The sequence below is a fragment of the Aspergillus costaricaensis genome (genome assembly GCF_003184835.1).
Source record: "Aspergillus costaricaensis CBS 115574 unplaced genomic scaffold BO79scaffold_19, whole genome shotgun sequence".
Lineage (NCBI taxonomy): Eukaryota > Fungi > Ascomycota > Eurotiomycetes > Eurotiales > Aspergillaceae > Aspergillus > Aspergillus costaricensis.
In genome coordinates, this window is record NW_020291819.1 from 21,450 (window position 1) to 43,213 (window position 21,764).

The 21,764-nt window shown below is 50.0% G+C and overlaps 9 protein-coding genes across 9 annotated transcripts; 6 read left to right on the plus strand and 3 right to left on the minus strand.

Moving 5' to 3' along the window:
• Nucleotides 1-1,025: 1,025 nt before the first annotated feature.
• On the plus strand, nucleotides 1,026-3,356 carry BO79DRAFT_255891 (uncharacterized protein; the record flags this gene model as incomplete). The annotated part of the gene is made up of 4 exons (XM_025686152.1): nucleotides 1,026-1,049; nucleotides 1,111-2,013; nucleotides 2,112-2,755; nucleotides 2,810-3,356. The coding sequence occupies 4 exons, from the start codon at nucleotides 1,026-1,028 to the stop codon at nucleotides 3,354-3,356; spliced, it is 2,118 nt and encodes a 705-aa protein (XP_025538564.1).
• Nucleotides 3,357-3,546: 190 nt separating this feature from the next.
• On the minus strand, nucleotides 3,547-5,365 carry BO79DRAFT_238215 (agmatinase). The gene is made up of 5 exons (XM_025684789.1): nucleotides 5,212-5,365; nucleotides 4,993-5,119; nucleotides 4,252-4,914; nucleotides 4,024-4,169; nucleotides 3,547-3,934 (listed from the first exon to the last, which is right to left on the minus strand). The coding sequence occupies exons 1-5, from the start codon at nucleotides 5,320-5,322 to the stop codon at nucleotides 3,749-3,751; spliced, it is 1,233 nt and encodes a 410-aa protein (XP_025538565.1). The 5' UTR covers nucleotides 5,323-5,365; the 3' UTR covers nucleotides 3,547-3,748.
• A 499-nt stretch (nucleotides 5,366-5,864) lies between these two features.
• Nucleotides 5,865-7,515, plus strand: BO79DRAFT_196348 (drug resistance protein; the record flags this gene model as incomplete). The annotated part of the gene is made up of 2 exons (XM_025681197.1): nucleotides 5,865-5,987; nucleotides 6,067-7,515. 2 exons carry the CDS (start codon nucleotides 5,865-5,867, stop codon nucleotides 7,513-7,515), a joined length of 1,572 nt encoding a protein of 523 aa, XP_025538566.1.
• Nucleotides 7,516-9,221: 1,706 nt separating this feature from the next.
• On the plus strand, nucleotides 9,222-10,413 carry BO79DRAFT_218523 (putative quinol monooxygenase; the record flags this gene model as incomplete). The annotated part of the gene is made up of 4 exons (XM_025683419.1): nucleotides 9,222-9,296; nucleotides 9,380-9,504; nucleotides 9,567-9,690; nucleotides 9,823-10,413. The coding sequence occupies 4 exons, from the start codon at nucleotides 9,222-9,224 to the stop codon at nucleotides 10,411-10,413; spliced, it is 915 nt and encodes a 304-aa protein (XP_025538567.1).
• A 311-nt stretch (nucleotides 10,414-10,724) lies between these two features.
• BO79DRAFT_255896 (cytochrome P450) lies at nucleotides 10,725-12,521 on the minus strand (the record flags this gene model as incomplete). The annotated part of the gene is made up of 3 exons (XM_025686153.1): nucleotides 10,725-10,870; nucleotides 10,926-12,127; nucleotides 12,184-12,521. 3 exons carry the CDS (start codon nucleotides 12,519-12,521, stop codon nucleotides 10,725-10,727), a joined length of 1,686 nt encoding a protein of 561 aa, XP_025538568.1.
• A 748-nt stretch (nucleotides 12,522-13,269) lies between these two features.
• Nucleotides 13,270-14,432, plus strand: BO79DRAFT_255897 (gibberellin 20-oxidase; the record flags this gene model as incomplete). The annotated part of the gene is made up of 3 exons (XM_025686154.1): nucleotides 13,270-13,440; nucleotides 13,516-13,683; nucleotides 13,755-14,432. The coding sequence occupies 3 exons, from the start codon at nucleotides 13,270-13,272 to the stop codon at nucleotides 14,430-14,432; spliced, it is 1,017 nt and encodes a 338-aa protein (XP_025538569.1).
• A 1,057-nt stretch (nucleotides 14,433-15,489) lies between these two features.
• BO79DRAFT_267097 (Zn(II)2Cys6 transcription factor) lies at nucleotides 15,490-16,964 on the plus strand (the record flags this gene model as incomplete). The annotated part of the gene is made up of 4 exons (XM_025687020.1): nucleotides 15,490-15,567; nucleotides 15,641-16,635; nucleotides 16,675-16,743; nucleotides 16,794-16,964. Exons 1-4 carry the CDS (start codon nucleotides 15,528-15,530, stop codon nucleotides 16,962-16,964), a joined length of 1,275 nt encoding a protein of 424 aa, XP_025538570.1. The 5' UTR covers nucleotides 15,490-15,527.
• A 9-nt stretch (nucleotides 16,965-16,973) lies between these two features.
• On the minus strand, nucleotides 16,974-18,226 carry BO79DRAFT_229236 (PQ-loop repeat-containing protein; the record flags this gene model as incomplete). Its single annotated transcript, XM_025684024.1, has 6 exons — nucleotides 16,974-17,110; nucleotides 17,258-17,498; nucleotides 17,620-17,656; nucleotides 17,738-17,823; nucleotides 17,901-17,935; nucleotides 18,070-18,226. 6 exons carry the CDS (start codon nucleotides 18,224-18,226, stop codon nucleotides 16,974-16,976), a joined length of 693 nt encoding a protein of 230 aa, XP_025538571.1.
• Nucleotides 18,227-20,976: 2,750 nt separating this feature from the next.
• BO79DRAFT_255900 (uncharacterized protein) lies at nucleotides 20,977-21,333 on the plus strand (the record flags this gene model as incomplete). The annotated part of the gene is made up of 1 exon (XM_025686155.1): nucleotides 20,977-21,333. One exon carries the CDS (start codon nucleotides 20,977-20,979, stop codon nucleotides 21,331-21,333), a length of 357 nt encoding a protein of 118 aa, XP_025538572.1.
• Between the last annotated feature and the right edge of the window lie 431 nt (nucleotides 21,334-21,764).

Genomic DNA, 21,764 nt, shown 5'->3' on the forward strand with positions numbered 1-21,764 from the left:
GAGATACATTTGATTAGCTCCCACCAAAGAAATAAGATTAAAAATTAAACTAAAGAAAAAAAATATATATATTAAAGCAAGTATTTAAAAGAATAGAAACAAAGATTGAAATAGAGGTAGAAGAGGCACACAAAAGCAAGTATTTCACTACCACCACTATAGGAATTAAGAATATTTTCTATATATAATACATATCTGTATCGTCTTTTTCAGAAGTGGGGTCTGGGCCTGATAAGTTGACTCAGTCCCAAAATGAGCTGCGTCCTCATTAGTGATGAGGAGATCACGTGAGAAGAGAGGGAAAGAGAGGCAGATAGCAGCAATAGGGATAATAGTAGGGCATTTCTAAATTCATATTAATCATCGACACCAACGGCGTGATGCGGTGTTTACACTCCAATTCCAGCTCTAGCAGCTCAGAATACATATTACTTATGGGCCTTCCTTCTATTGGCTACTGCACTTATTTTATCTGGAAATGCAAGTCTTAATACTCTTCATGTTATGATATAAATAGATTTAGGCTACGTGAGGAACCATACAGCAGGGCAGAAGGTGCCGAGATCTAATATATTTCTCCTTTCTTTCTTTGAGTCTCATTATGTTCCGGGGATCATCTTACCGGTGCATAAGCAATAAGAGAGTTAACAAGCGGTGACAGCCAGCCACAGGTATGGCCAGCCAGCCACAACGTGGATCTTGGTATATGCAGGATATTGGGTTTTTCATCTGCTTACATCAACTGCTATTCGCAATACTACCCCCCCACAGTTTTGAGAGGCCCCTTGCATGCTTACCCGTCATCAGCAGGTGTCCACTCAAAATGTGGGAACCACTGGGAGGCCATCATACTGAGCTTCTCTGTTGGGAGGTGAAGGTGAGCTGCAAGGAAACCTCAGCTCATGAAGTTCAAAGCAGGTAAATATCGGTCAGAGCGTCTTGCGCAATGGCTCCTCTCAAGATCAGCAATCCGTTATAATGGGACGTTGCGATGCAATAGTAGCTCACCGTGATTACCCGCAACGATGGAGTCCTCCGGAAGTGCCTCGGTTTGTTCTCCCATTTGTACCGGGTCAACTGACCACCACACTCACACCTCTCTTCATCTAGAGTCCCGCGTCGCTACAATTCTCAACTCATGATCCGGCTTGCGATCACTGTCGGTGGAAAAAAATTCGATGTGACCGGGCGCGGCCGCGTTGCGGAGCCTGCCGCCGGGCGTGCGTCGCCTGCGAATACACCTCCAGAGACCGAAAGGTCTTTGCCACTAGTTCGAGCAACTCTAGTGATGAAGGGACCATCAGCCCTTTTGGTAACCGACTGGCCCAGCTAGAGAGTTCCGTGGAACGCTTGACGCAGATAATCGAGCACCGGCTGGTCAACGAGCCACACTGCCACCAGCCAGACCGACCGGTGCCCCGTCGTACGTCGACGCCCCCCTTGATAGAAAACGATCCCCAAGGTCGCGTTCTCTTCACACTCGAAGATGGTCAACGGTTTCTCTACGGACCCTACTCAAATATGGCCAATTGCTTGGGGATTCTACGAATTTTGAGGTCCAGACGACATGACCGGAACGGTGATGTTGACCCCCTGTTGAAGCAGGTATCGGAGTTGTGCAACCTGCTTGGGCCCCAAACATTCAAGGTCTCGTCCTCCGCGGAACCGACCCGGCTCCTGCAGCTGTCACAGCAGGCCGTGATGCAAGCAACCGACAGGTACCTTTCCCAGGGAAGCTATATACAACACCTGTTTCACCCCAGTATCATGCGTTCCCGAATCCAAATGTATTACCTTCGTACCTTGGGGGTGTCTGAAAATGGTATGAAACTGTGCCTGCAGTACCTCATGCTACAAAGCCACCCGCAAAGTAAGGAAAATGGCTCCGATAGCCGTGATCACGGCCTAGTGCAGGCGAATTGCGACGAGTTCTGTGCCACCGCCAGGGCGGCGTTGGTGCAGGGTCAGCTGCAAGCAACCACGCTCGTCAATGTTCAAGCTTTGGCATGCATTGTGAGTGAAATCCGTCGGGGGAACGTAGCCTGAAGCCTGAACGACACGTCGTCGGGGCTGGTCGTGGAAGTTCGTAACAAACTAACTGGAGCGGACAGACAATCATCGCTTTACAGGCAGAAGATCTTCTACTGGCCGATGAAGCCTTTCATGGATGTTGTGCCATGGCGCAAAGAATGGGTTTGCACCGAGAGCGCCAGTCAAGCGATGAGCATGTTGAAGAAGCAGAAGAACGGAGACTGCTTTTCTGGACCATCTTCATATTGGACAAAGCCATCGCTTTCACCCTTGGCCGGGCCTACATGCTCCCAAGCTTTGATTGCAGCACCCCAACCCCAGATATGTCGCTCCACAGTGTCCCTGTGGAAGGGCTATCGGCGAGGATTGGCGTGGCGCTCATCCAAGAACGCGCGTATCAAATCCTGTTAGCCTCGGGGAACACCCACAATAATCGGACTCGTCAGGAAGCCATTACTGACGTGGTAGACCGATTAGAGTGTTGGATGGAAACCCATTTTTCCTCGTCCGAATTTTCTGGTAACGTCGTCCTGGGGGCATGGGACACTATGACCAAGCAGGCGCTACTATATGAATACTACACAACGCGTGCCGTCGTTCTCGCCCACGGCATGTTTCCCGATGCGCCCAACGAAGTCCTGGCCAGCGCGCGAAATGCCCTGTCCCAACTGTGCCCTCCCTCGCCCCAGGGGAGATCAATATTCTCCGATTCTCGGCGCTGTTGGTAAGTACCACCCTGTCCTCATTCATATCTTTGGTAGGTTAGTGACACGTTTAGGCCGAAGGGGAGTTATACTCTATTTCCTTTCTTTATCATCACCAAGCACATCCTGCTGGCGGCACAAGATGCGCCGGACCGCAGGGACTGGATCAGGTTTCTCTACGACACCATCTCCTGCTGGGAATCCAGTCACAGCCTTCGCATTAGTATCGCACTAATAAAACTCGTTTTGCCCCCGTCTAATCTGATCGGGTATCGCAGGGATCAGCTCTCAGGTGAAAATGTGTTCTGGAACGGTGCTGGGAAGTCACCCAGATTGGACTCTGGTCAACATTGGGCTTCTTCACTACCTTTGTCCTGTGTCGGACAAGAGCAGAGGGACCAGGACCAGTCAGTCATGGATCTATCTCTCGACACCATTCTATCTGTGACAGGTGCTCCGTTATGTCCCGAAATCATGGGTCAGGCTGGTGGCGACCCTTTTTCCTTCGTTGGCCTTGTGAGCCATCCCGAGACTATCGATTCCAACCTGGATGCAATAGACTCATGTTTAGTGGCGTCCTCCCCACATGATACATTGCGGCTACCGGGACTGACACGGTGATTAATGTACCTATGTTCTATCAGAACTGTTAAAGAGTTCAGTTGTTGTCATATTTCCTGGACCCAGATATGTGGAATAAAGGGCTAGAAGGCATGAATGTTCACCTTGTCTATTATATCATATCTAAATAAAGGAATTGAGAAACGAGAATCGTAATTATTGCATCGTAATTATTGCGTGCCATGCTGACCATATATGCCCGTGGTGTGCGCCGTACTACAAAGAGGCATCGTTTGCTGCAAGAAGAGCGTTTGAAAAGGCCGTATAAAGGGACCCGACGTGGGCTGCAGGTGCCCTGTAGACATGGTTGTGACGCGACGCGGGCCCGGTTCCGGATCTCAGCAGGGTGAAGGAATGAAATCCCTCAGCACCAGCTTCAAATGATGAACTGGCTAGCTGATTTGCTTCAACAGTCCATTGAGGACATTTTCAGCGCCGGGATTGAGGCGGTAGCACACCTCATATTCGTTGGGCTCTTTCATTATGCCTACCGGAACTTGTTGCCCGCCCGCCGGCGCCTGGAACTTCTGTTCTCGGGCCACCATGCCAGTGACCAGTTCATACGCCAGATTTGCCGCCTGCAAAGTGATAAACTCAGTTAGCAATGGCAGTTCATGTCTGGGGTCATTAAAGAATGACTGCTGCTTTCATTGGGAAAGTGACGTACCAAATATGCGGTTTCACCTCCTGGAGTGTCGTAGGCTGGGGCTACCTCGACGATATCAGCTCCGACAATGTTGAGATCCATGACACCCCGCAAGATTTTGATCATCTCGCGCGTGGTCCAACCACCCGGTTCAGGGGCTCCCGTTCCTATCGATATCGCGCAAATTAACAATCAACGACTCGGCATCGTCGGGATGGAAGGAGAGGGGGCCAGCTAAGGTAAACCTACCCGGAGCAAACGCGGGATCTAGTACATCGATGTCAATACTCATGTAGACTGGCTGATCTTTGGGGATATGCTGATGAATGCGATCGACGATGCCGGCCGCGCCAATGGTGTCCACCTCGTCGGCGGCAATGCGCAGAAAACCCTGCTTGTCGTCGTCCTCTAGGTCCTGGAAGGAATTCCCACTTAGACGGGTGTTGATACCGGCGTGTAGTGATGAGGAGTTTGAGATTAGGCCCTCCTTCATGGCATTCCAGAAGACAGAGCCGTGGTTGAATTGAGATTGCATGGAAGTCCAAGCCGAGGGGTACCGATCGGGATGCAGCGAGTCAAGGTGAGAATCGAAATGCAAGAGAGCCACGGGCTCACCGTACTGTTCACGAAGCGCTCGGAGGGCGGGAAGCGCCACGAGATGATCTCCACCGAGGGTGATGAGCTTGGGCTTGCCCGTCCCAGTGGTTGTCCTCCGAGAGCCCAGCTCCCGGTAGGCCTCGGTCATTTGATGGACGGCGACGGCGTTGTCAAATGGAGTGACGGGGATATCTCCACAGTCTAGCACACGTGCCCATGACTGATACGGATTGATTTGGGCTGCGGCATGAAAAGCGCGCGATGGGATATGGCGAGCAGAGGCGGTGCGAATGGCACGCGGGCCCATACGCGCACCTAACAAGGTAGGGAAAAAATCAATATCAGACGGTGTTCATCAATAATAGTGAATGCTACAACAAGGGCAAAATTTACCAGGTCGATAGCTCACGGCCGTGTCGAATGGCGTGCCAATGATCCCTATGTCAAATGGCGTGTCGGGATTGGTGAGACAATGGACATGCTCCAAGTGCCCGAAAGTAGTAATGCCAGAAAATGCCCACTAAACAAAGGTTTTATTAATAAACAAAATTAAGCTCATCTCCGTCGATCACAATTTTGCTTGGAATTGTGCCTCGATGGCCTTTAACTTACATCCTCACCCCAACGTTCCTTGAGCTCCTGCACGTGAGCCGGAGATGCTTGGGTGGCGGAGGCGCCTCCAACAAGACCCCCAAAAATGGAGCACCACAGAGAGTAACGCATTATTGGGACCAAAGTATTTTGGTGGGTGACAACAACAACAATGTGTAGGGTGGTAATTGGAGAACAGGTGGGGAGGGAGGGACGCGTAGGGTTTGGGTGGTTTGGCCAATCGATTTATAGCGACATACCTCGCCCTCCCCGAATGCGTCTCCAGCCTCGAGGGCCTCCATACCCGGCCCGCCCGATGACGCCCTTGCATGCACGGGGCCGTCATAGATCGCCCACCGACCAATTAATGGTCGGAGGCCCCCGGGGTGTGCATCTGCCTCCTGCACCTTTCGGAGACACTAGGAGGGTCCCGTTTACAAATCGACTCCGGGCACCCTCCCTTGCTTGCTAGCCTTCGTGAATGCGCTCTCCTCCTCCCGCCTCTTGCCCGTTCTCCATCCTTCCTCCATCTCCGGTTTGCTTTGGTTCTTTGGCTTTCTTCGATGCTTCGCAACTAGTCTTTCAAAAGTCCTTTTCGTCACGGTGGCTGTACAACCCGCCCTTTTCCCTATTGTTACGTCTTCACGGGATACCTCCCGTACCACCTAGCTAGGATGGGCGACATATACTCGGAAGCCGAGTTGGAGCGACTCGGTCGCATGAGGCCGACCATCTTTCCCAATTTCCTATCAGAACTTGGGTTTTGCTTTTCCCTCGTGCTCTCGCAAATTATGGCGGTAAGCTTCATTACAATATCCCCTGTTTAGTCGGTGTAGACAGCCGTCTTGGGCGGACCTCTGGGCTAACCTTCATCAGGAATACTTTATCTCCGGTTTCAATGTTCTGTTGCCCTCTTTGGCCGAGGGACTGGACATTCCGGAAGCCTCATCTAGCTGGCCGTCGAGTGCTTTTGCCCTGACGGCGGGTGGCTCGTTGCTCTTCTTCGGCCGTCTGGCCGATCGCTATGGAGGGTTTGTGGTCTTCGCAGGAGGCTTGGCCTGGCATCTGGTCTGGTCGCTTGTGGCCGGTTTTGCGAAGAACGCCCTTATGATGTATTTCTGTCGAGCGCTACAGGGCTTTGGCCCTGCTGCTTTTCTCTCAGCAGGGATCATGCTCTTGGGCACTACCTATCGACCGGGATGGCGGAAAAACTTAGTATTCAGCATCTACGGCGCCTGCGCTCCCATCGGCTTTGTTGCTGGGATTTTCGTGTCCGGAATGACCGGGCAATTTCTTGACTGGCGCTGGTACTTCTGGATCGGGACTATGCTGCTCTTCCTTGCCCTGATTGCAGCTGTCCTCTCTGTCCCAGCCAGCATCCGCCGCAAGCCTCCGCATCCTGACATGCCTATCGATTGGGCTGGCGCCGGTCTTTTCTTCTGCAGTCTTGTGCTGATCTTTTTTGCTATTAACGATTGCGGTCATGCACCCGACGGCTGGCGCACTCCCTACGTGTATGTCACGTTGATTGTGGGCTTTTTTCTGCTGCTGGCTGCACTGTATGTCGAAGGTTGGGTGGCCAAGGAGCCGCTGCTTCCTCTTAGCCTCTTCCGCATCCCCCAGTTATCGTCCCTCCTCCTCGGCCTGTTCTGTTTCTACGGCGTGTTTGGAATCTGGCTGCTGTACTGTGTGGAGTACATGGAGAACATCATGCATGCCTCGCCGCTGCTCGTGGTGGCGTACTTTGTACCTTTCGCGCTGGGTGGCATCTTCTTCAGTCTGATTGGGGGCTTATTCTTGCATGTTCTTCCGGGTACGGTTCTTCTGGTAATCTCCGGGATTGGATGGCTAATGGCACCACTGCTGTTCGCCATCATGCCGCTCGGGGCTAGCTACTGGCCGTATGTGTTCCCGGCTATGATCTGCGGCACCTTGGGCATGGATGTCACCTACAATGTCACCAATATCTTCGTGACCACCTCTCTTCCCGAGCGACAGCAAGGGCTGGCCGCCGCCGTCGCCAACAGCGTTCTATTCCTGGGCATCAGTTTCTGGCTGGGGTGGGGTGACTTTACCTCAGCGCAGGTCCATGGAGACTTGCGCGCGAGATACCAGGCCGCACTCTGGATGGCAGTGGGGCTGGCTGGGTTGGGACTGATAATCATGGTGCTCTTTGTGAAGATCAAGCCCGCCAAGAGTGAAGTGACTGTGGATGAGAAGGAAGGGGGCTCGGCAGGCTCGGGAGGCTCGGGGGACACGGAGTTAATGCCGAAGCAGGAAACAGACATTGGAGTAAATGGACGGGATGGGAATGACCTGCAATAACTGTGACAGGACTCATCCATTCTGACTATCAGCTGTGGTTGACTTGAATACGTCAATCATTATTTCACCATCAGAATATTTATTCCGGATATTAGGCCCCGATGGAAAGGTCTTGTATTGGAAGAGATATAGAACCCTCTTGGGATATTTACATAGATATTATCTACCTCCCACTCTTTGGAAGGTTTTACCGAACTTTAATACACCTTGGCATGTATTCTTGTACACTGCGTATGGGAATCTGGAAACATAAAACCATATACCACAGAAGGCTGTGTATTGATTAGATGAGCATTTGAGAAACTGAACAACAAGAAAGTATCTGTGATACGGATACATATATATTGTAGGAAAATACAAATCTAACTAAATGGCATTATCATCCATGTGAATTGATTAGGATGGTATTAATGTATCTATGGACACTCATCATTCTATATAATTCCACTACTGACATATGCTGACAGCAAATGTTTCCATGAATCATATTTAGATAACTACTCATTTGACAGAGCCTTAGAATTCATTATGCTCTGGGCAACTTATAAAGTTTGCATAGATCACTGCAGCCAGTCGGCATGCTTCTCTCAGTCATATGGAGTTCATGATATATATACGGGCAGGGTATTGGGAGCCTGCAGTAGCAATATCTGCTCGGTAGCGCCAACACTTCGTATCTTAGCCCCTTTAGATTCTCAAGGAGGTTTGGGGAATGATAATTCGACTAGGCATTCCAGGGATACATACAAGCTTATAATTCTTCTTTTTGAAGAAAAGCATAACCGCTAACATCATAAAAGCCTCGGCCACAATTTATATTCGATAGTTGAGATAATAAACTACTACATCGAAACTCAGGAAAAAAGTCTTCGGAATACAACAGTTTTACGTACTACAAGGAACTAGATATAAGCTGAGGTGAAATATGTTTTGGTCGCTCTCTAGGTGCGCTTTGAGAGATGGAGCGCTTGCCTTTCAGCCCATTCGGCAAGAAACCACATATACACTTAACTTGTACGCTTGCTCCTAGGGCCCTTTCCACCAGATGCTTAGGGCCCGTCAAGAAGTAGGGTAGATACATATACAGTTAGGGTTTTGTAATAACTGATATCTTGCAGCTCCACGAGTATGTCCACTCTATGGTACCTACTTACTACTCGGATGGGCGACCGGGCGGCTGAGTGGGCAATCGAGTCAGGCGGAACTACGTGGCGTTGCATTAGACGCGATTGCCGGCAGATATAAAAGACCATAACATTATGATATATTAAATCACAAGCGTCTATTTTATTGCCACTTGCTATTATTCCTATTACTAAAGAATACTACGAGTGCTGCTGCCAACATACCAGGGTCCGCAAGGGATTTCCCTGACTAAGAGACACGGTGAAGAATGCTGTGTCCGTGCTGCACATCTCGGTCTGACACGGATGGCGAAGATCATCCCCCCCACAATGAATTGCTTAGCATCTGCAGGGCTCGGAGTGGGGCCGGATTTGAACACAGTGCTCATCCTCTCATTAACCACTGCAAGGGAGTAAGAGAAAGGAGTTCGGTCTTTTCCGTAGGAGGGGAAGGTAGACCGCGGACGTACCGAATAACCAACACATAAAGTATTGTTTGAAATGTGGCAGGCATCATCTCAACACAATTCCCTCCCAAACAAACACTTCCATCTATCCATCCCTTGCAAACCCACCACCACCATGACCAACACTCAGTTCGGCGAAGAATGCGACATTGTCGCCGTCCTTACCCCTAAGCCGGGCAAGTTGGACCGAGTGCGTTACCCCTCATGGTGTCGGCAGGCATTTGGTCTGGTACCCTATGTCTTCTCAATTTACTGACCTAATCTTGAACGTAGGTGGCTGAGCTCCTTACCAAGCTCACCGCATGTGTCAAGAAGAATGAACCCGGGGTTTTGAGCTTCCACTTGTACAAGGACTTTGACCGGGAGACCGGTCAAGAGGAGCTGGTTTTGGTCGAGAAGTAGGATTCTCTCCATCTCTTCGCATTGAGTGACCCGGTCGCACCCATGCTGACTCTGCTAGATACGTCAACAAAGAGGCGTATGATCTCCACGCTGAACTACCCGACTTCCAAGCCATGCATGCTACCTTTCGCGCTGAGGAGCTCATGGCCAAACCCATCTTGATTAAGAGTGTGAAACCATTGGTGGGGTTTGAGCGGAGCTAGATAAATGGCTGCCGCTTATGCATAGTTCGGAGGGGGTCTCCGGCAGTAGTATGGAGGTAGATAGATATAAATACTATCACCCACTTCCCATAGATTTTGAATATCGTGTAGAAAAAGCTCCGGACACTAGCTACCCTCAATCCTCGTTCTGCATTTCTACATCATATTCCAATTTCAATACCGAATAGTGGACTTTCTGTGAAAAGCAGAGTCACAACCATGAACATCCGCACAGTCGTTGAAGCATTCTGCGCCGACTTCGCTAATGGAACCCACCCTACCACCATCCTCGACACGCGCTTCACTAGCAATCCTGAAATCTACGAGTACGGTCCCGACTGGGCGCGATCCCGACTTCCCTACCTGGGACGGTCATGGACTGGAAGACGATCTTCATCTACACCGTCGTCCGAGGAAGACACCACCTGTGACGCCTACTTCGACGTTCTTGGACAGACGCTCTTCTTCGAGCCAGACAACCGAGAGCCTACGTCGCCGCCCGATCAGTTCTTGGTCTCAGCATCAAATGGAAATGACGACGCTGTCATGGTCAAACTGACTTCCACGGTGGGAAGCGTCGCAACTGGGAAGAAGTGGGTGGAGACATTTGTATTCTTGTTTGGGAGGTTCGATGCGCAGGGTAAAATCGGCAAGTTGGAGATCTGGTCGGATTCGTTGAGCGCTTGGGTCAATTCTGAGTAAATGCCTTCCTTGTGCACTTCTTTGAGATATGTCACTATGGCTTCAATGGGCTTAATTTATGCAGTTCATAGGCACCGTCATCAACTCTAGAAACACATCATATTTTGAGATATTTACTCCAACTAGGGTCAGCTGATTCCTCGCCTCTTCTTACTGAGTGGTCTCCGACCACCAGCTCTTCCAACCACCAACGATCTTTATTGAGACCAGGTAGTTCGAATGCACATACGTTTTTCTCTACGTCTTGACATCATACTGGATCCGAACAGTTTGAGGCATCATGTTTGATAGAGGGTACAGGGTCACACTGCTCAGTTGAATTTTACGCCCTCGAACGCAACCGTTAACTGATTCCCCCTTGGTCCCGAAATGAAGCCGTCCTCCTGCTCAATTCCCTCGTCATTTACAATATGTGTGCGGAAGTTGGCGTAGATAGCTGCCACCACATATTTCAACACTGAAGCAGAAGAGTTAGCCAAGGGAACAGCGGTAGCGGCAGCGGTAACACTTACAGTACAATGCCAAATTACTGCCAATACACATGCGCGACCCACTGGAGAATGCCCAGAACCAGCGCTCCTTCTTATCAGCGCCTTCCAGAGTTTCTGACAGCCAACGCTCTGGATGCCATTCATCTGGGCGTGGGAATACTGCGGGATTGCGATGCAGGCTCCACGCAGCCGCACTTACGCGTACTCCTCCGGGTATGTTTTCATACGGACCCAGCGTGGTTTGGTTATTCGCCGGCGTAATCCGTGGCTGGCTGCCGGCCACCGGGGCGTGTAGTCGCAGGGTCTCCATAATAACTGCATTCAAGTAAGGCAGCTCGTCCACATCCTTTGCCTTGGGCAGCGTGTCATCCCCCGCCTTCGAGGCGGACCATGCAAATGCTTCGGGACCCAGCTTGCTGCGCAACTCGTCCTGAAGACGCGCCAGTGCCACTGAGTTCTGCGACAGCTGCCACGTCACATACAGCAGCGTCGTTGCCACGGTGCCATTGTTAGCAATAAGTTGATCTAGCAACTCGCTGGTAACCTGCAATTGCTGCGGGGACCGCGGTGTCCGGAGAGTCTGTGCTGCATTTACCTTCATGCCGGCAGAGACATCGTCACCGATCATGGGATTCTGGGTGATACTGGGTGTGGTAGACACGCCCTCTTTCTCGGTGCTCTGACGGAGTCTCTCGTATACTACCGGAAGGTGGCCCGGCTCCAAGGAGGACCCGCCTGCCTTTTTGGCTAGCATGATTTCTGCGCCATCACTCATGTTGAGACACCAAGCAGCGATCTGATCATGTGCAAGATGTCGTGCCTGGGGAACAGGGGAGATTCCAAGTTTCTCCAGCCATGCAGTGAGACCGGGCAACTCCTGCAGCCAGAATAGCGACACCGGGTGTTGGTCGTCCAAATACAGGTTTTGCCAACGGGCGGCAGCTGTCAGGTCAGCTACAAACTGGGTGCCGGCCGACAGACCGAAGAAGTATGAAGTAGTCAGATCCATGGCGGTTGCTTTGTAAATGGGATAAATATCCATTGGCTTCTTGGCGTTGGCATGGTTGGCGAACTGCGGGAGAAGTCGACGTTGCACTACCTCCTGGATTATGGCCGTCGCGTCGGGTGAGGCTTGTAAGAACGATTTGGAATAGATGTTCGAAATACGCTTCTTCCGCATCGCATGTTCAGGGGAGTGTAAGGAGGAGAACATATTCAGCGCTCTGCGGAGAAGAATAAGTTAGCAGCGCAACGATACTAGGACAGCAAATCAACGTACCCATAGTTGACGAAGACGGTATAGAATGGCGGCTTCTCGAAACCCTTCCCGTACACTGTCTTGATGCCATCGTTCACACAATTAATGCTGACCTCGTTCGGCGCCAAACGGACGACCTCGCCATGCTGCTGATGTGCTTTGAGAACCGTGTTATTTTCACGAATCCGATATCTCGCCCACAAGATCCACAGGGACGTGTAAGGAGCCAATGGGTGAGCGTTAGGGATCTTCGCCAGTGGAGAAAGAAAGCTAGGGTAGATAATGAAATGGTACAGGAACAAGGCCACCAGGGCGATGCCTGCACACGCAGGGACGCTGGGCAAGATACTGGCTTCCATCGGTATAATTGTGCGAACAGGTGTAGGATGTAGGGGAGAACTAGCTAGTTATGGTGAAACTGTACTGCCATATGCTGTGATCAGAATTAAGAAGTAAGTTGGCAAATGAATATGCAGACGACATCACGCAAGCTGCCGGACATCGATATTATAGCGGCAGCACCTCTCGGAGGCCTCCGAGAGGTGCAGATTCATACCAAGATCGTCGTACAACGTACTGTCGGCTATATGCCGCCCCCGAGCATTTTGCGGCTAGCTGAAGTAATGCTAATGCTTTGCTGATCATTTGGTACCCCCAGCGTATTGGGGGAGGAGGTGGCTGTGCCTTGACATATGCTTCTGGTCAGGAGGAGGTGCTTTGATCAGCCCTAGGGCATTAAGCAAGAACAACCAGCCCTGGTGAAGTCAGTGTTGCGCGTTCAAAACACCAGGAAAGGAAAGCCAAATGCCTATCCTGACTTCTTACATTCCATTGAGAAAAACAACGCATCTTCAGCCAGAGGATGACTGTCGGAAGCTTCCGCGGTATGCAGTTCCACTACGAAAGCCACGCACCCTACGTCGCTGAGTGTGTGGAGATCTAGGATGTCAGTTCAGCTCCCATAGTCAATGTGATTGTTGCGTTACACAGTCGATGCTTAAAATGCCCCGTGTTGTGGACCAAGTTCCAGTCTTCGAGGACATGTCCAACTCAACTTCCCACGATTTCTCCGAGACCATCAACATCAACCCATAACCGGACTAAATCATGGCTGCTGGAACTGTTGCTACGCTGGACATGGCAAAGTTCTTCCTCGGGAGTGAGGAAGAACGAGTCCAGTTTTCTCGCGACTTATTGCAATGCTTTGCGAGCCAGGGGTTTGTTAAGCTGATCAATCATGGCGTCCCTAATGCTGCCATCGACAAGGCATTCGAATGGGTAAGAAATCCCTTTGATAAATTTGGGTTACTCACTACTGGAGAAGGTGGACTGATAGAACCGTGAGCAAAAAAGAACCGTTCCTTTTTCGAACTGCCCCAGGACATCAAGAAGAAGTATCCTCATCCACCCTGTGCCAACCCCAACCGCGGATGGGTCAGCCTCGGTCAAGAAAAGAGCTCGGCGATCAAAGACTTTGAGAAAGGGGTCTGTAAGGAGCACAAGGAGGTCTTTGATGTTAAGGTAGGTAGTATTTGATCTCCATCAACAATTTCCATCCGTCTTGGTTTGCTGACCCGCCGATTCGGTAAAAGGAGTCGTTTGACATCGGAAATCCCGAAGACCCGATGTACGACAACATATGGCCGGATGAGAGTGAGGCACCAGGCTTCCGCTCTTTCTTCGAGATCTTCTACGAACTTCTTCACGTGGCGCATTTGAACATTCTGAAGGCGCTGGAGATGGCCCTGAGCACCAAAGACCAGCCATTCGAGGTTATCAAGCACTGTATGCCCAATGTCAGCGAAATGCGCTTGAATTATTATCCCGCGGTTGATATCCGTGATCTGCGATCCGGCCACATGAGTCGCATTTCTGAGCACACGGACTTTGGGACCGTCACCCTACTCTTCCAAGACTCCGTCGGAGGACTGGAAGTTGAGGACCAGTCCAACTTGGGCACCTACTTCCCCGTGGAGTGCGAAAACAAACATGTCATGCTCGTCAATATTGGGGATAGTCTGCAGCGGCTAACGAATGATTACCTCACGTCGGTCAGCCATCGCGTGACCCTGCCCATCTCCGCGCGGGAGCGAGAGGAAGGACAGCTGAAGGAACGCATGTCCGTTACATACTTTGCCAAGGTGGCTCGCGATAACTCCATCTACCCCTTCGGGCAGTTTGTGTCCGAGACCAATCCGGCCAAGTATCCCCACATGACGGCGTATGAGTGGAACCAGATCAAGTTGGAAAAGATCTACGGAGCCTGTTAGATGGAAATGCCCTTCTTGTGGCAAGAGAAAGAGCCAACAGACAGAGACCCCGAATGAAAGGGAGCGTGGCCCTAAACCGGAAAGGATAGATTGTGCAGGTCATTTGCATGTTTCAATTTTTTGCCATGTTTGTTTCAAGATGCGGGCGAACGTTTAAAAGTCGTAGGGCCAGAGTGTATAGTTTATTATCAAGTACCCAGTCCTAGCAGCATCTTCATCAACGATTTCGGTCATACTATGACAATCTCAACAACCATGTACTCATAAGGCTATCTTCCTTACTGTGCTGAACTATGGGATGTTCTTAGGAAGCCAACGCAACATAACTGATTTGGCGATGTAATTTTCATTAGTCTGCGCCCGCTTCGCTCACATGTAGAAAACGATGTGAAGATAAAAATATTACATCAACGTCTAAGTATTGGATGTTCTATACTGGGATTTATTTTCTAATCGAATGACCATGTGGCAGGCATGTACATACTAGTGGAAATTTCGTGTAGCGAAGCCAAAGATCCCACTTTACTTCTAGTCTTGATTAGCAGACTTTGTTCACGGATCCTTTCAGTTTGATAATGTAATTCTCTTCTGTATACTATTAGAACTCTAAGCACTGTTTCTATTTTCTTCTGTTCCAGGTAGAAAAAGTGACGCTACCAATTAAAAGTCATTTGCGTACATACATGATGTGCAGGATATATGTATAACTGAAAAAGTCAAACCTACACTACATTCTAAACTTTTTTTTCTCTGTTTCTATTTCTTCTTCCTAAATTTAAATCGAGTTCTCATTGAATTATATTCCTGGATATTAATGCTACAAACATCTAGGGAGGACTTCCCCTTCTTCTTACTGTTACCAATGGGTAAGAGTCATACTGAAGGAAAATATCAACAGTCAATCATGGGTGGTCTTTGGTCGGGGCGGGAACTATGCTAGTTATGCAGATGAATATTAGTAATAGATTATGCACTTGTTAGTACCTACCACTCCTTCGCCCACCGTCTAAGAAAGTCCAGTTGGGCATCAGGCTTGGCAATAACTCCTGGATCAAAGGAAGGCCTTTATCAACTGCAACGTCATTGGCGCCTCCAATGTCCACACCTCGACGTGCGAGCATTTCTGCAGATAAAGGTGCGTATGCATACCCCAACAAACCCTCCGTTTCTTCTCGGCCAATTCTTCAGGAAATTTAACCAGAACCAAGACTGTCCCAAGTGCCGTACCCGTCGCATCAAATGCGACAGATCGGTCCCAGCATGCCGGAAATGCACCACACGAGGATTTCCATGTCCGGGATACGGTCTCATCCTCCGATGGGGCCAAGGAGTGGCTAGCAGAGGTAGACTGGCGGGCAGGCAGCTACCTCTACCATGCTCCCCGACTATTGCCCACTACCCTGATGCTGTAACTTCCGAACTTATGTATCACTACCATCAGATTGTGTCTGCCAAGCTGGCTTGGGTGGATGGCCCGACGAACCCCTGGAGACAGGTCATCATTCCACTGGCGGGGGCATCATCGACTGTCCTTCATGCCATGCTTGCACTTTCGTCGGAAGATCTTGCTGCGCGTTACCCGAACGACCATCCGCGTCGCCAGCAGCTGCAGGTCGTCTCTGTATGCCGCCGGGATCAGGCCTTGGCTTCGGTGGCTCAGCTTCTTTGCCACATGAGGCAGGAAGGCTCTTCCTCCAATCAGGCCCAGTGCGCACTGGCCGCCACGCTCATCCTCTATAACGTCGAACTCCTCGGCGCTGCATCGGCTAAGTGGCGGATGCACTTGGAGGCCGCACGTGTAATCCGCCGATGGAAAGAACACACACTGATGGACGCCGGAGGCACGGACGAAATCGATGCCTTTTTAGTCTACGAGCAGTACTACGCCAGTGTTTTTGCTAGCCTCACCACTTTCGATGCCCTTGGGGAGTACGAGGCAATTCCGCTGACTGATTCGAATGCTATATTTAGCGACTTTGTCGACATAATCAGTCGAACGACACATGTGGAGTGCTTGCAATCTAGTGATGACTATGGGATGGATTTTTCATTGCTTGACACGATGATAGGAGATTTGGAAGCCGCCAAGGCCCGCATGCTGGAGTTCAGCCTTATACTTTGCTGGCAAACCGACCAGGCCTGTCTCAGTTTCCAGCACCTGGTGGGGATCTTTTACTACGCCGGTCTAATTTATGTCCACCACGTCCTCGCTAGGAATGGTTCTCTGTATATGATATGTCAGTCTTGGAGACATTCCATCTTTATCCATCTCGCCCTTCTCGTTGACAAGCACTCATTCGCTCATGACCTTGTGTGGCCGCTTTTCATTGCAAGCACTGAGTGCCGTGGGTGCCCGCGCAGAAACAGGAAGTGGTTGCACACGAGATTGAACTGGTTATGGAGGTCAGCGGCACATTGGACCGACGAAATGTCTTTTCCTTCTTGAAGTGGTTCTGGGCCTTGCCAGAAAGTGACCTCACGTGGATCCAGTTCATGAGGCTGGCACCGGAGCGACGTATGCTTATTCTTTAAGGTCGCCTACTACGCCGGGCTAGACATTCGGAGAACGTCCTCCACATTTCCCCCCGAAAGCTTGGCTTCCTTTCGGGCCTCACGGAACCGAATGCGCCAAATGATGTGGCTGAGGTAAATTCCCAGCTCGAGTACCACACTGGTCACTGGTCAGATACTCTGAGCATATACCGCGAGGCAAGCAACGGACTCACACGACGATATACATAACCCCGCCAAGGATATCGAATGACCCTTGTGCCACTGTTGGACTCCGTTAGCATGTCGCACAATGTAAGGTATAGTGGCCATACCAAGGGCGAAAATTGAAAAAAGCCCTCCCAGCGTGTCGATGCATAAGAAGACCCAATCTATGTCGATCAGAATTCGCGCCTTCGCCCCCGGGGAACATGAGTACCACGTACTTATTCCGATCACCCGTCCTTGCCTTTTCCCCAATTCAAAGTATATTGGTAGCATTCCGCCAGCGAGAAGTACCGTGGCTATCGCACCCACCAGGAGATCCGGCCAGGTGATGCCCTTGTTGTATGGGATCTGCGACCACGATCGAATTAGTTATCCAATATTTTCATGAGTAGGTAGACCAGCCATCATGCCCTTAGTGTCAAAATGAGTAGGGCTTCGACCCCACCCATGATCGCTAGGAGGCCAACACACGCGAATGTGGCTTTTTGGGAGGTGTAACTGCTGTTCTTCATGTCAGCATACAAACATAGATACCGCTTAAGCTTAAATATTTTGGGTCCTAGGGCCCAAGCATGGTTAGGTCTCACTGGTCATAATGTAGAATCTGGGCCCAAATAATGGCCGAAAAAGTCCCGAAAACCTGAGGCTGGATTTGCATCGGGAGATTGACTTCCTGGCGGTTATTGTTGTGAGCATCTCGTCTCAAGCCATTACCTGTACCTGAACGGCAAATTGAGGGATATTATTTACCTGTAGGATCAGATACACGCCCATGGGCACAGCACCTGACAGAGATCCAGTCAGTATTACTAAAATTGGCAGTCCCGTCTTCAACTGACGCTCCTAATGGCGGATATTACTACTACACTGATATGTATATATAAATAATCAGCACGGGGGAGGGGGAATTGATCCGTACAAATAGCCCACAAGAACCCCATTGCGGGAGGCAGCCCTTCTGTTTTCTTCCGTCGCCAGTTATACCATATCTGGGGGACGAGCTGGATACACCAGAAAACGGTGCCGATAGTGCCAAGAACATTGGATGCCGGGGTGGCGTCGGTTGATGCGGACATGAGCAGAGTGATGGGTGACCAACTTGGTTATAGGAGGCAGGCGACCTTGGGATGGCTGAACGGTCATTCGAAAGCTGAAATCAGCGTTGACCACCCTTTTCTACCCATCGCACGCAGAAACTCCATGTCCCTAAGGTAGATATCTAGTTTGTGTCTCCAAACTCTGGAGATCCGAATGAGTGGGGCACGGTAACCAAAGTAGGCAAGTCGGGTGAGAAAAAGTTCTAGAACCATATAACATATCAGAGATTGAGAGATAGCCCATAAGCCTTCCAGGAAACAGGAAAAGGGAACTGTAACATGAGATAACCCGCACCTGATCACATCAAACTCTATAGACGTATGCATTCTCTTGCAATCTGCATTATCCGGGCATTGCAGACCGTGTGCTGTCATTGATGGTGCGTGGGTCTGCGTCCCTGAACGATCCACGTGACCCCCCAAGTCCCTAGAAACAGGCCATTTACCAGCTGTACCGGGTTTGAGCATCTTATATTGTTAATTTATCTATAGTTAACATCATGCATTAAGAGGTTGAGAATACCAATGATGTAAACCGAATGTACTGCAAACGGCTCTATTGTCGCAATTCTGTTGTGGGGCCGTGCTCTGTTTCCTGCTACCATCAACCGACTTGGAGTGCTCTCCTGAGACACGAGATAGCGATTCCGAGACAGTATTTCCTATTCGAGTGTTGAATAGAACTGGAACACCCTCTACTAGTCATACAATCAATCTTCTATTAACATCAAAGGCTACGTAGGAAGGACCGCGCGAAGGTGGTACTACTGAATCGTGCACAGGCATGGTCCAGGTCGATGTTAGCTTAGGAAGGCGGACTAATAATTCAGCGTATTTGGGACCAGTCACATTTCTACCTGTAAAACAGTCAAGACCTTAGTTCCCTTATTGAGTATCAGTTATGGGGTGCTATTGTGACAGCATTTGAACCGTGTCTTCTGTCCCCATGTGATAAGTTATCAATGGTTAGATTTGTGGTCGTAACATCGTTGTACCTATACATTAGTGTTTGCCCTATAAAAAATCCCAACCGTTATCGACTGATGGCAAGTCCTTTCAGTGTAGTAAAATTCCTCGCTCGCTGAGTGTGGAGGCCGTGGTCGCTGTGGTTAGACGTGGAAAATGCAAAGACCGGCTTTCAACTGCTCAGTTGCGATACCCATATGTTACCGAACTTATTCTGGACTATATATGGGGCCTGGAGAAGCACAGTTGAGGAGATATAAAGCTTACAATTATGCACATATGCTGGAAATAGCTTATTGTTTTGTCACCTTCACACCTGCAACAGCACGATCCCTCGCCCCTCCCAAGTTAAGCCGAGATGTGTGCCTTCTTTACTTTCTCACCATCTACCCCCGGAACCACGCTTCACAATGAAGAAGGGGGTTCAGTTTCTTTCTTGGACTCTTCTGACCGATCATTTTGTCTGGAAGCTCGGTAGGGCTGTCAAGGCGGTTGTACTTTATTACGCCAGCGCTACGCTGCTTCTTTCTTGCGCTCCCCGGTCACATTCTGACGTTTCCATCGTCAGGGTCAAAACTCTGCTGTATCATGGTGCTCAAGAGTAGTCCCTTCCATACCCTCTAGATATTCCTATAAGCCTCTTAAACCTTGAATTGTACTCAAGGTGGGAATCCGGAGCTTTTGCCCCGGTGTTCGAAGCCCGCATCGTACACATTCGATCAACTCCCCTACCCAATACCTGGCTCCGGGGCTGGAAGGGGTTGGCTCATATGAATAATTAGATTGCATATGAGAAGCGACTCAACAATGGGCGGGTCACTGGATGATCTACAATCGGTCCCAATCGGTTTCCAAATCTTGACATGAACCATGGATACCGGAGTCCCAGTCGGAATATCCGGTGAATACCACGCAGTAGTGTAAATAGCGGCATCTTGTTCGGTGTAATAAGCCCCGGAATTCAGACGCGCACACTGCTCCAAACCGCCGAAAGCACTGGGAACTAGCAGCTTGCCATGCACAAAGTCGGCTCAAGCCGATCGCTGATCCCCAAGCATATCGCCAGTAAGCAACAGGCATCGGAGGTACGTAATGGGTGCTGAGCAAAGTAGCTGACAAATAGAATGTCGAGCTACGTTACTAGAATGCCGTAGGGACTTGCTCCGATCTGCACAGGTTCAGCCGCACGCCGGCCACAGTAGTCGGGCCCTAGCTCGCCAGCACTAGCCACACTATCTATCGCTGGTGTGGCCATTAGTTCCGACCCATGACCAGCCTAAAGCTCAAAATTGATCGATCGCGCTTTCGACTCGTGACTGAAGAGAGGCAAATGCAAGGATCTGCATGTCAATTCCCGATTTCCCAAGTTTAGTGGTATTCGAGGCTTGGAGATGGGCGCATTGCATCGCAAGAGGCGGTTGCGTTGGAGTCTCAAATTTGCGGTGCTCCCAAATTTGCACAGTATGATGCTGAACATCGAATCAATGTGGTCATCACAATGTGCGAGATTGCATGGCCGACCCGAGATCTATTCAGCTGCTCCCAAAGTGTAGAATCCACACTTGTTCAGAGCTCCGCCATGGTTCATGGCGCTAGTTGGCAGGAGAATGAAGCATGAGACCCCCGACTATATATAGTTGGAAAGGTATCCTTGCTGGCATCTTTCCTCTCAATCTTCACATATCTTTGATATCGCATAACAACAGCACGACTGCAGACCTTCCTCACCCAACAGCTCTTCAATATTACCACCAGTGCCCATCATGCATTTTCTGCTCCTCTTGTTCTTGGGGCTGCTGCAATTAGTCTCTGCAGCCAGATCCGGCACCTATTATGCCGGCTGGCCCGTCGGTGATAGCACATGGAAGACAACCGATACCGTCTTTCAGCGAGAGACGGGCATCTCCAGGTACCGCCTGTTCCAGGCTGACGGACTGATTTATAAGTATCAGCTCGACTTTGAAGTCACCGAAAGACAAGGCGAATACGCAAGTACCTACGTGTTTTTTGACTCAGAAGGGGACGAGTATTACAAGGTGGTCTTTGTCACCGGCACTCATACCCTCAACTTTAATAGTGGGGACCCTTATATTCAGCAGGTCAAGGTTATCGAGGATTAGTGAGTGCATGCTACCATATATACCCCAGTGATACCATGGCTGATATGGATCAGAATGACCTCCCCGTTCGTGCAGGATTGAATAAGCTGATTTCTTGCCTTATTGGGTACCCTCCAATTCTGGCACATATCACCAGACAGTGTGCTTTAGTTTGATACTAGTGGAACGAGAGGAATTTCTTTGGTATGTTCGAATGCCGAATGGTGGCCACAGTGGAAGATAGTCCAAGAGGAAGCGAGATCGAAGTTGTGGAGAGGGGTTGGGGGAATGGGTAGTGATTTACATTAAAAAATAGCGCAAGGTCATTGGGTCTCAGAATGTGGCGCTCGCAAAGACAGTCGTGATTCCATTGGCATTTTCAGTGACACTACGTACTAGACAGCCTTTCTCGTAGAACCTTGATCTTGCAGCAAACATCCCGCACGGGAATA

Bases quoted from the DNA above. Each gene is read 5' to 3' on its own strand.
- BO79DRAFT_238215 (XM_025684789.1), bottom strand. From the start codon at position 5,322: ATGCGTTACTCTCTGTGGTGCTCCATTTTTGGGGGTCTTGTTGGAGGC. The intron at 5,120-5,211 runs GTAAGTTAAAGG...ACCTTTGTTTAG, and splicing joins AGGAACGTTGGGGTGAGGAT to TGGGCATTTTCTGGCATTAC. The intron at 3,935-4,023 runs GTACGTCACTTT...ATCACTTTGCAG, and splicing joins GAGGTGAAACCGCATATTTG to GCGGCAAATCTGGCGTATGA.